The sequence below is a fragment of the Leptonychotes weddellii genome, chromosome 5 (assembly GCF_054177405.1).
Source record: "Leptonychotes weddellii isolate Sample4059 chromosome 5, ASM5417740v2, whole genome shotgun sequence".
NCBI classification, from domain to species: domain Eukaryota; kingdom Metazoa; phylum Chordata; class Mammalia; order Carnivora; family Phocidae; genus Leptonychotes; species Leptonychotes weddellii.
Window position 1 is genome coordinate 90,837,796 of NC_138373.1, and position 12,944 is coordinate 90,850,739.

The following is a 12,944-nucleotide window of genomic DNA, read 5'->3' on the forward strand; positions in this document are numbered from 1 at the left end:
AAAAAAAAAAAAAGACTTAAAGAGCACTTTACAGCAGCATTCAGCTTTCCTATGAAATACTCAGCATCTTAAATATTATGTACACTTTTTTTCTTTTAGTAAGCTAGACACTGGCTTGAGTTTGTGGAACTGGAGGAGAAATAACCACCCATTCAAAACTATTCTAGAAATTGTCTTTTGGCAGAATAGCAGGTATCAGAGTTAAAAATAAAAGGGTTTTGTTGCTTTGTTTTCTTTGCAAAATTTAAATCGTTTTTCTTCCCCTTCTCCCTAAACCTCAGTCACCACTCCTGAGTGGAGATGGGCAGAGGCTCTGGGCCCTGCTCCTCCGGCTTCTCAGCAGCTGTTTTCTTATTGCTGCAGCAAGGCTTGAAGAGATGCGTGTCAATGAGGACTTCCCCAAAACGGCCTTTATAGATAATCCCGCAACATATTTTCTGTCTAAAAGAAAAAATGGGAAACAGATTAATAAGGTAGAAAACTAGTAATACAAGAAAACAAAGGGGGGGAAAAATCTACATCCTTATAACTAAGTACCACATGAGCAAGCATTCCAAATGAAAGGCTCCTAGAGAGATCCCCAATTAGCTAAATTATGGGAATTACCCAGGTCCCTTAAATCTCACACTGGAATCTTATCAAATATTAAGGGGAGCAGGGGTCATTCTGAGAGACAGCAGTTTCGGAAGCTGCTCCTAACATTGTAAACGGTTTCTTCTAAAAATCACCGACTCTTGGAAAAAAACAAAACAAAACCCACCATCATAAACAGGCTGATACAACTGGTAAATATATATACCATCAAATATACATAAAGACATAAAAAATGACAGTACAACAAAACATCCATGGATCACATACTCTACGGGAAAAAAAAAAATCATTTTTTATGAAGTACCCTTGTATGCCCTTCTCCAATCCCACCCTACCCCATCTCATTCTCTCCTCCTTAATTTTAAGCCTATCACTACTTTTTTTCTTTACACTTCATAGTTTTACCACATCTGCATCTCGACAGATATTGCTCGGTTATCTCCTATTTAAAAGAAACACATATATGGAATCATACTCTATAGTGCAATTTTTTTGCTCAACATTGAAGTTCATAGCTATTGTTAGGCAGAGCCTTTATTTCATTTTATGTATAGAATTGTACCATGTAAATATACATTCATCCACTGTCCTTTTACTGGGACAACTTCCACTACTACAAATATGCTATACACACATCAATGCATGCTTAAACGTTTTCTAGGTTATGTTGCTGGGATACAGAAATGGAAACATGTTCATGTTTACTCGAAAACGCCAATTATTTATCAATGTGGTTCCCTTGTATTCCTATTTACTAAAGGTTTTAAGTTTTGAAGAAACATTCAAATTTATCAAACATCTTCAAAATACTGCTAAGATGGTAGGCATTTTTCCCCTCCTTTACAAACTGTCAATGTGGCAAATTTCTATCAGTTGATTTTTAATGTTTAAACCAATCTTATATCCCTAGAATAAATCTAATCTGGTCATGATACACTCTTTTGCTATCGAAGTTATGTTAGCCTCATAGAATGCTTGGAGCCTACGCTCTCTTTTACTCATCATCTGAAAAAGCCAATGCAAGATCAGAATCATTTGTTTCTAGAATGTTTGGCAGAACTTGCCTAAATGGGTCTGGGGTTTTTGGAGGCAAGACTTTGACCAATGAATCAACTTTTTATACTATACAGGTTTTCTATTTTTTCTTGAGACAACTTAGGTAAACTTTTCCTACTAACGTATCCACTTCACCTATATGTTCAATTTATTGGCATACAGTTGTTTATAATGTGTGTCTTTTAAATTTGATTTATAGCTAAATCTCCCTTTCGTTATCCAAGATCCTTATGTGTATTATCTCTTTTTTCTTTATCTGCTTCATCTCTAGTAGTTTTTTTGGTCAGGTCTTTTTCAAGATCTAACTTGTTTCTTTACTGATCCTATTCGCTGCATACTGGTTTTCTACTTCCATTTCTTTCTACTCATATCTTTTTTTTTTTTTTAAGATTTTATTTATTTATTTGACAGAGAGAGACAGCGAGAGAGGGAACACAAGCAGGGGGAGTGGGAGAGGGAGAAGCAGGCTTCCCGCAGAGCAGGGAGCCCGATGTGGGGCTCAATCCCAGGACCCTGGGATCATGACCTGAGCCGAAGGCAGACGCTTAACGACTGAGCCACCCAGGCGCCCCTCTACTCATATCTTTAAGACCTCTTTGCTTTCATTTTTCTTTGTATTGGGCTTCATTAACCTTTAAATTGGACACGTATCACTTCATTTACTTTTAGTCTTTCTTTTCTAAGCATTAAAGGCATTAACTTGGGGCGCCTGAGTGGCTCAGTTGGTTAAGCGTCTGTCTTCAGCTCAGGTCATGACCTCAGAGTCCCGTGATAGAGACCCACATCGGGCTCCCTGCTCAGTGGGAAGCCTACTTCTCCCTCTTCCGCTCCCCTCTGCTTATGCATCCCCCTGCTTGTGCACATGCTCCGTGCTCTCTTTTGCGCACACTGTCAAATAAATGAATGAATGAATGAATGCATTAACTCTTCTTCCAACTCTTTGAAACTTCATATCATTTGTTCTGATTCGTGGTATTTTTCAGTTATTCTTTAGTTATAAAGGTTTTCTCATTTATATTATACTTTCTTCTTTGGACTCATGGTTTCTTAATTTACAAATATACAGAAGTTTTCTATTTCCATCTTGTTTTGCTAGGTATATTTAGGTATATTTTTAAATATTCTGCCCTGCCCTTCTCAACTCTGGAGGTTTTCACTTTTTTTTTATTCTTCTAGTGGTGACATAGTTAATCTAGTCCCAATGTTATTCAATATATTTATTCTCAACAATGCAAAGGATGTTAGGATACCTTAACTCTTATCACTATTATTGCCTAGACTTATGTTACTGTCTTGTAATTCATTTTTTTTTTTTTTTACTCCCACAACTATTGTTATTTCAAACAGTCAGTGTTTGTTTAAATTCACCTAAATGTTTACTACTTTCTTTAACTATCCTCAGAATTTTAATCTAGGATCTCTTTTTCTGCCTGTAGAACTTTGTTATTTAGGGTCAGCCTGGCAGCAAATTCTCAAATTTTTTCCCCCAGTCAAAAAGTCTTATACCCTTGTTCATGAAAGTTTTTTTTTTAGTTTATTTATTTATTTTAAGTAATCTCTACACCCAACGTGGGGCTCAAACACAATCTAATGATCAAGAGTCACATGCTCTTCCAACGGAGCCAGCCAGGCGCCCCAAAGGATACTTTTGCTACATATATATAATTCTAGGTTGAGAATTTCTATCTCTTGGTCCATTGAAAGTATTAATCTATTGTTTTTTGGCTTCCTTTGTTCATGCTGAGAACTCAGCTTTGTATGTTTGTTGTTCCTTTGAAAATAATGTCTTGGGCGCCTGGGTGGCTCAGTCGGTGAAGCGTCTGCCTTCGGCTCAGGTCATGATCCCAGGGTCCTGTGATCGAGTCCCGCATGGGGCTCCCTGCTCAGCAGGGAGTTCACTTCTACCTCTCTGTCTGCCCCTCTCTCCCTCCCCCTCCCCTCTGCTCGTGCATGCTCCCATGTACACGCTCTCTTTCTCAAAAAAATAAATTAAAAAAAACAATTAAAAAAAGGGGGGGGCGCCTGGGTGGCTCAGTCAGTAAGCAGCTGCCTTTGGCTCAGGTCATGGTCCCAGGGTCCTGGGATCGAGCCCCACATCAGGCTCCCTGCTCTGCAGGAAGCCTGCTTCTCCCTCTCCCACTCCCCCTGCTTGTGTTCCCTCTCTGTGTCTTTCTCTGTCAAATAAATAAAATCTTTAAAAATAATAATAGTAATAATGTCTTTATTTTCCCACTGCTTAAAGATCTATTTTGTCTTTCATGTTCCACAGTTTCACTGTAACAAGTCATCTATGGGTGAATTTTCTCTACCATAAGATAAATGCTTATTATCCCACTTTTGTTAGTTTTCCCCAAATCTGTGAAAAAGAAAACCCTTAATCACTTTCTCTTTGAATATTCTCTTTCTTGGTCTATTCTCTTTTTTGACTTTGGGGGCCCCACATTCACTTAGCATTTTGGCCTTTGATTATTCCTTTTTAATTTACTCACCTATCAATGCTATTTTTAAAGACTTAAAAATATGTATTTCTACCTTTTACTTTTTTCAGTGAGAGAACTGGTCAGAATACCTAGTCTACTCCATTATAGGAAATTTAGGTTCCCTAACATGATTTTTATTTTACATCAATTTTAATAGGAAAAGCACACAAAATCCCAACTCTCAGCTCAATTCTTGCTTAATCCACCTCCAACCATGTGTGCTACCAGCTGTTTGCCAAATGCCATTTAATTGCTAAGGAAGTGGGAAACCATTGCCTGTAATTAAGAAGGTTTGCTGGTTAGAGAGATATTTTCTGTTGCTTTTACCTTTTCCAGTATGTGAGATCTAAAAAGGAAAAAACTGGCGTTCTGTTAGAGCCAGAGGCCATCTCTGTATCTGAGCCATCATCTGACTGGTTACTGTAACAAGGAGATTGAGCTGGGGAGGCACTTGAGGTGGTACTGTGAGCATCAGAATCTGTAATAAGGAGAAAAAAAATGTATAATTTCATTATCTGCAACTAAGGCTCAGCATAAAAAACTGTGAATGAATTAGTAAAAGGATTTATTTTCTATTCACTACTTGTATTTGAAGACATTTGTACTAAAGTGTTTCTAAAAGAAAATGAGGACATAAGCTTCCAGGAAGATAAGAATAGACATACTTTTTCCCCATTCCTCCTACTACTACTAAATAAGTACAACTAAAAACCCTGGATATTACATATAAAACAATCCTAAAGACTCTAAAAGTTGGCAAGTTAGAGAGCTTGACCCAAGGAAAGACACGGTGTTGAGTTCCCTAGTTTTTATGGGTTTTCTTTTTGCCTCATAAATCCCAGTCTTGGAGCTATAGAAGCCAGCAACCCAGAAATGCCAAATGGGTACAGAGCCAAAAAAAAAAAAAAAAGTGCCAACAAAACCCTGCTCTCTAAACAAAAGGCCAGGAGCAAAGTGGTAGCCTAAAAAGACAGCAAACTTTTATTAGACAATAATCACTCTACTCAAGCACCATAAAAAAAAAAAAAAAAAAAGGACCCAACCCCACCCACCCCAGCATAGGCCAAGTGGGGAGCCTAAGATTTCCATCCTTATAAGATTGGTATGAAACCCTCAACAACTCCACCAGGGTGTCAAGAGGAAGCCTGTTGAAGACTCAGGACTTTCATCATGGCCCACCAGGAATGAGTACCCCCACCATGTGGGAGCTTTAACTCCCACCCCCATCCCATAGCAATGAGGCGCTCCTCCCACCTCAGGTGTCAATGGAGGTTGAGGGGGGAACGTGACTTTTAACACCACTGGGCAGTAACTTTTAACACCTCTGCTACAGGGGTGTCCAAAAAACCCAGTAAAATCAAAGGTTTAAATAAGATCCATAACATAATTTTTAAATGTCCAGGTTTCAATTTTTTATTTAAATTCAATTTAATTAACATATACAGTATTATTAGTTTCAGAGATAAGAGTTCAGTGATTCATCAGTTGCATGTAACACCCAGTGCTCATTACTTCAAGTGTCCTCCTTAATCCCCATCACCCAGTTACCTCATCCCCCCAGCCAACTCCCCTCCTGCAATCCTCAGTTTGTTTCCTACAGTTAACAGTCTCTTAATGGTTTGTCTCCCTTTCTATTTTCATCTGATTTTATTTTTCCTTCCCTTCCCCTATGTTCTCTGTTTTGTTTCTTAAATTCCACAGGTTTCAATATAAAAAAATGCTTCAGGGATGCCTGGGTGGCTCTGCCAATTAAAGGCCCGACTCTTGATTTCGGCTCAGGTCTTTGATCTCAGGGCCTGCAGGTTTGGGCCCCACTTTGGACTCCACACTGGGCATGGAGACTACTTTAAAAAAAAAAAAGAGGGGTACCTGGGTGGCTCAATTGGTTAAATGTCTAACTCTTCATTTCAGCTCAGGGTCATGATTTCAGGGTCCTGGGATCAAGCCCCATCTAGAACTCTGCTCAGCAGGCAGTCTGCTTGAGGATTTCTCTACCTCTGTCCTTCCCTCCCCCCACCTTGCACTCTCTCTCAAATAAGTCAATCTTAAAAAAAAAAAAAAAATCCTTCAGAGGGGCACCTATGGTAGAGCTCAGTTGGTAGAGCATTTGACTCTTGATCTTGGGGTCATGAGTCCGAGTTCCACACCCAGGGCAGAGTTTACATACATACATACATAAAAGAAAAATTTAAAAAAAACCCATATCCAGAACCAAGATCTCAAACTGAAAGAAAAGGTAAGCAGATGTTAGCACCAAGATGACAGAGATGTTAGAATTAACGGACCAAGATTTTAACAGAACTATGACAAAAATGCTCCAGTGAGCCATCATGAACATGACTGAAACAAATAAGAGTCTCCATGAATATATCTCAGTTTAAAAAATAAAAGCTACAAAGAAGAACCAAGTGGAACTGAAATTTGAACTGGGAAAAAAAGAAAAAAACCAATAAATGAAATAAAAAGCTCAGTGGATGTGCTTAACAGCAGAATGGAGGGAACAGAGGAAATAATCAATGAACTGGAAGAAAGAACAACAAAAATTACCCAACCCGAACACCACAGAGAAAACAACTGAATAGAGACTTAAGAGACCTCTGGGACTATAACAAAAAAAATCTGCATTTGTGCCACTGCAGTCCTGGAAAGAGAGAGAGGGTGGAGGCGAAAATGTACTCAAAGAAACAGAATGGCTGAGAACTCGCCAAATTTGGCAAGAGACATAAACCGATATATTCAAGAAGCTGAGCAAACCCCAAACAGGATATACTCCAAGAAATCAATACCAAGACACACCATTAACTAAATTTCTTAAAACTAAAGATAGAGGAAAAAAAATCTTAAAAGCCACCAAAGAAAAAAACAATACCTTACCTATACAGGAAAAACAGTAAGATTTTGATTTCAAATGGAATAAAGGCAGTTCATCAGATACAAGCTAAACATGATTTAGTATTTTTGCCCTTAAAAGACAAGTCAAATTTACAAGCCAGAAAATAAATGTTTTGGTTGATGGTCACCATGCTCTAAGGTTTTCATGCTGCTATTTTCCAGTCACAACAATATCACAAGTAAGGGTCAAGCTTACCACACTCCCCCATCCCAGGATAGGTGGATAGAGCAATCCTCCAATTCAAAGAACCAATTATTTTTTTTAAAGATTTATTTGAGAGCGAGCCCATGCAAGTGGGGGGAGGGGCGGGGGAAAGGGAGAAAGGGTCTCAAGCAGACTCCACACTGAGCATGGAGCCCAAATGGGGACTCCCATCTCCTGACCCTGAGAGATCAAAACCCAAGAGTCTGACACATAACCCACTGCGCTACCCAGGCGCCCTCCAATTAGTATTTAGTAAGGACGTACCTATTACATATCAAACCCCATTTCATATGCTACATGGCAAGAAACAGACTAAAAAAAACCCTATGAAGAGAGCTTATAGTGTTTTGTATTAACAAAAGTTTACCTACAAAATCCTCAAGAATAGCAGGCTTTAAGAAATAAGTCTACTGGAATGTTTAAAAGACTTTCCCAACAATCAGAAGCAGCAGCAATCAGCTCGATGCTGGTTTTGAAGAAAACTCACTATCCTAGGAAGTGCTTAGTATCTAAGAAACAATTTTGAAGCTGCAGTTTATTAAACCATTTTCTACCTATAAAAATGGCAATTTCATATGGTTTAATCTAACACTTGGGATACTAGAATAAAACTAACTATATAAGAATGCAGTAAGGAAGAAAATTCCCTTCTAGAATGCAGGCCTAGAAATTCTTCAAAGAACTACAATTTTTAAAATGTTAAAAATTGTGGAATTTGAAAAGGCACAAAGGAGTAATTATCTAGCATGGGGTAGGTAGAGATGATAAGCAAAGTAGTGGAAGCAGAACTCACCATGCACAGGAAGGGAACTGACTCAGCCCAAATATTCTTTGCCTAAAATAGGACCTCCAAAAGACCCACTAGGGATTTTCAACTTTATTCCATAGCAACCAGAATTCATTGTAGATTTTAAGAAGGATGACAGGGGCGCCTGGGTGGCTCAGTCATTAAGCGTCTGCCTTCAGCTCAGGTCATGATCCCAGGGTCCTGGGATCCAGCCCCGCATCGGGCTCCCTGCTCTGCGGGAAGCCTGCTTCTCCCTCTCCCACTCCCCCTGCTTGTGTTCCCTCTCTCGCTCTGTCTCTCTCTGTCAAATAAATAAATAAAATCTTAAAAAAAAAAAAAAAAAAAGGATGACAAAAAGAGTAACATTTATATAGGAATTTGTTTTGTTTTATAAAACCCTTTTTAACCTGATTTATCCCCATTTCTCAGATTAGAAAAATATGGTTCAATGTTCAGTGCCACGAGGGTCACATATTTGTTAAGTTTCAAGAACAGTAACTCAAATCCAGATCTTTAAGCTCTAGGTCTAATGCCTTTCCAGTACACCACACAAAAGAAAGAATATCTCAGAAAGAGAAATAAAGGTCAGGTACACACAGGATGCATGGAAGCAAATACATAACCAGAGGTGGGAACACCATTTAGTGGGTGATGTATAAAAATTCAAGTAACTGTTGTGTTGCACACAGGTGCTAGCAATTCACAACGCACACGGGAAAACCCTGCTTCAGTCTAAGCGTACAAAGCCCACACACCTTTTTCAAAGGGACTTATTTTCAGTCTCCAATCCCTCCCTCCACAACACAGCTTTATAATAAAAATCTAAAATTACACTGGAAATATTCCCTTAGGTAAGGCAAAACTGAGTCAGGTATCACTTTCCCTATAATTAAAGGGAGGAGCTAAGAATATACATATGAATAATCAATTCCTCTAACCTTCAAGTGGTAGAAGAAATTACTATTTCCCAAATGTTCATTAAAACTTAGTTGGAGGGGCGCCTGGGTGGCTCAGTCGTTAAACGTCTGCCTTCAGCTCAGGTCATGGTCCCAGGGTCCTGGGATCGAGTCCCACATCGGGCTCCCTGCTCCACGGGAAGCCTGCTTCTCCCTCTCCCACTCCCCCTGCTTCTGTTCCTGCTCTCGCTATCTCTCTCTCTGTCAAATAAATAAATAAAATCTTTAAAAAAAAAAAAAAAACTTAGTTGGAAAAGAGGGTAGAATTAATCTTTTTCTTTTCCCCGGGTGATAGCTGATTAAGAAGGGAACATATGTAAACAAATAATCCAGTAACAAAATGGGCAGAGGACCTTAATAGACATTTTTCCAAAAAAAGAAAAGAAGGACAAAATATAGTAAGTGTTGGCAAGGATGTGAAGAAAAAGGAACCCTTGTGCACTGTTGTTGGGAATGCATACCGGTGCAACCACTGTAGAAAACAGTATGGAGGTTCCCTCAAAAAAATTAAAAATAGAAATATGTGATCCAGTAATTCCACTACTGAATATTTACCCAAAGAAAATGAAAACACTAATTTGAAAAGATGTATGCACCCCATGTTTACTGAAGCATTATTTATAACAGCCAAGGTATGGAAGCAACCCAAGTGTCCATCTATATAGATAAACAAATAAAGATGGGGGGGTTGCACATGTATGTATATGTGCACACACACATGCAGAAATATTACACAAAAGAAGGTTTGCAATGATGTGAATAGAGCTAGAGAGTATTATGCTAAGAGAAAGACAAATACCATATGATTTCACTCATATGTGGAACGTAAGAAATTAAGAGATGAACATGGGGGGGTTGGCAAACCAGAAAACAGACTCTTAACTATAGGGAACAAACTAGGGGTTACTGGAGGGCGGGCGGGGGGAGAATGGGCTAAATGGGGGATGGGTATTAAGGAGGGCACGTGTTGTGATGAGTATTATATGTAAGTGATGAATCACTAAATTCTACTCCTGAAACTAAAATTACATTGTATGTTAACTAACTGGAATTTAAATAAAAACTTGGGGAAAAAAACATTTTTTAAATAAAAAAGAACATGTATAATTAAAATACACACATATTTGATATTACCTAAATATTTTACTATAAAGTATTAAAATATTTTAGCCAAAGATTAAATATATCATCAGAATAACTATGGACTAGTAACACCTACTTAAAAGAGCAGAAAGTTAGCAGAAGATCTGCAAAGATTTCAGAGTCGTGGGTATTGATTATACCCCAGAGAGCAGAGTGGTATTACAGAAAGAGCACAGGGCTTTGAAGTCAAGACAAACCAGAGGTCGAATTCATCTCTACCATCTTTACTAAGTGACCTGGGTCAAGGTTAAATCACCACTCTACTTCCTATCCTAATCTCTAAAACAAATTATTGAGATAGTTATGTATGTAAAGTGCTTGGTACATATACCAAAATGCCCAAGAGATGATAGTTCTCCTTTCCTCACTCTACCTTGTTAGTATATTTAACTATCTTTTACCATTATTCTAAAACAAGCATTGATTGGTAATATTTTGTCCTACAAATTGTTATTATATTTGTCCTACAGGGTCCAACAGATTGTTCTTTTAATCCTGAAAACTCTATTACCAGTCCACAACCCCTTACCTACAATTTTGAAAAAGCTCTGAAAACAGAAAGTTCGGCCACAAAATCTGGCCTAACCTGAATTATAAAATTAGGGTAGCTAAGGGACGCGTGGGTGGCTCAGTCGCTTAAGCGTCTGCCTTTGGCTCACGTCATGATCCCAGGATCCTAGGATCGAATCCCACATCTGGCTCCTTGCTCAGCAGGGAACCTGCTTTTTCCCTCTGCCTGCCGCTCCCCCTGCTTGTGCTCTCTGTCTCATTCTCTTCCCCACCCCCTCTCAAATAAATAAAATAAAAATAAAATCTTATTAAAAAAAAATTAGGGTAGTTAAACCTGACTAGCCCATGCAAGTTTTATTTATTCCACCTATGTGAATACTCCTAAATTTGTGCTACAGAAATACTAATGTGTGTGATTCAGTAGTGCTGCCTTAGAAACCCTCCTACTTGATGCAAATGCTACATATAACATTATATGCACTGCATTTCCTTTTCAAACCCTGAAATTCTAAACTCCAAAATATTTAAGTGCCACTACAGGTACTCTCTCCTTCAACAACTTCCGTTAAGAGTATATGAACCTGATATTAGTTTGTCATTCCTTTCCCATTCCATCACACACAACACACACTGCCCCAGAAACCTAAAGTCCTGAGGCTAGCTTTACTGCAATATGTGAGTTATGATCTCTAAAGTTACTTTCCAGAAAACCCGGGCTTTGGTCTCATATTGTCCACTAATTATTTACATACCTTTTCTGCACATCTCCAGACCTCAATTTCTTTATGCATAAAAAACAAGTGAACAAACTTGAAAAACGCATCTAGAAAATTTCAGATGGTAATAAAGAGATCAGAGCAGTCAGAGAGGTCTCCACACAATCTGAAGAAGTGGCTACTCAAAGTACTTTGATGGTATCAAAATTAGAGTTTCAAGAGTCCATAGAAATATCTCTACAGTACATAATGCCTTCACATTTTTTAAAAGAAATTTAAGAAATCATATGCCACCCCAGACAAAAATAAAAACCAAACAACTATCCTTAAGTACCCATATTTCAGTATCAAACTTACTGTGACGTTTAAATTCCTTCTGTAGTTTACTGATCTGGTTGCTTTTTATCCTGTTTCCAGATAGAGTTTTCACTTTCTTTGGTTTCAATGTAGTCTTCAGACTGGGTCCTGCCCTTGCATCTACCACCTGGAAGAAAATACTGAATATTTAATACCATTTAAAAAATGACACCTCTTGTATTCCTTTGGTTCAGATAAATGCCTATTTGAAGAAGCCAAAATTGAGAACCAGTTTTCTACTCAGAGTGTTTGAGTCCACATGAACTTTTAATCACCACATGATAGTAAAGAATAAACAGTTCATCTAGTATTTTTTCCTTTGAAGCAAGCAATAGTAACAGTGTGCTGTACAAAAAATCGGAATAGATTTATATATGGTAAGAATGACCAAGAGGTTAAAAAAAATCAAGCCTAACAACAACTAACATTTCTACAGGACAGTGTTTTAAGGTTTACAAAAAGCTTTCATACACTTTTGATTTTACCCTTCACTACAAAGTAGTGAGGGAACTATTTTTGTTACTCCAATTTAGGGTGAAGGAAAACAAGAGAAATTCTCTTTCGTCTTATTTCACTAAGATAGTAAATGGGAGAGAATGGGTAGAAAGGGGTACAAGACCAAATCAAGGTTTTCACACCTACACTTTATGCTCTTTTCACTATACGCTTTTATCCCTGAGGTCATTTACATGGCAATGGTATGTTCTCTCACCGCCTAGCATGGCACTGGTCCAGCCCTGCATGGTACCACTTCTCATGAACTCATTCACCTTTACTATTTGCACATTTCCACCCTTAAAAAGGTTGCCATCACCTTCAAAAATCACAATTTGGATTGTCTCTGGATAAGCTATTAATAAGAGAAAACTCACTTTTTAAGTAACTTTTTTTAAGTCATAAGACCCACAAAAACCTATCATAATAATGTAACATGGTCACCAAACGACAATGTAAGGCTAGTGTTAGGAAAAAAGATAAAGAGGGGCGCCTGGGTGGCTCAGTCGTTAAGCGTCTGCCTTCGGCTCAGGTCATGATCTCAGGGTTCTGGGATCGAGCCCCGCATCGGGCTCCCTGCTCCGCGGGAAGCCTGCTTCTCCCTCTCCCACTCCCCCTGCTTGTGTGTCTGTTCTCGCTTTGTCTCTGTCAAATAAATAAATAAAATCTTTAAAAAAAAGGAAAAAAGATAAAGAATAAATGTCTGCCTGCTTAAAAACAAGTATTCTGTATAAATGCCATAAACGTTCTAAA

General features: G+C 38.3%; 2 protein-coding genes across 7 annotated transcripts in view; both read right to left on the reverse strand.

Annotated features, from left to right (window-relative positions):
• IPO8 (importin 8) overlaps positions 1 to 12,944 on the reverse strand; it is a 166,025-nt gene that overhangs the window by 150,188 nt on the left and 2,893 nt on the right. The gene's annotated exons all lie outside the window — the stretch shown is intronic.
• The window catches only part of SINHCAF (SIN3-HDAC complex associated factor), a 30,526-nt gene continuing 17,593 nt past the window's right edge, over positions 12 to 12,944 (reverse strand). For 4 of the 5 annotated variants that reach the window (XM_031024782.2, XM_081821418.1, XM_031024783.2 and 1 more), the window contains exons 4-6: positions 11,697 to 11,823; positions 4,458 to 4,608; positions 12 to 441 (exon numbers count right to left, since the gene is read on the reverse strand). In XM_031024782.2, coding sequence (XP_030880642.2) covers positions 282 to 441; positions 4,458 to 4,608; positions 11,697 to 11,823 — 438 coding nt within the window. In that variant the 3' untranslated portion in view covers positions 12 to 281. The remainder of the gene's footprint in view (positions 442 to 4,457; positions 4,609 to 11,696; positions 11,824 to 12,944) is intronic. The other variant, XM_006730282.3, reaches the window with a different exon arrangement.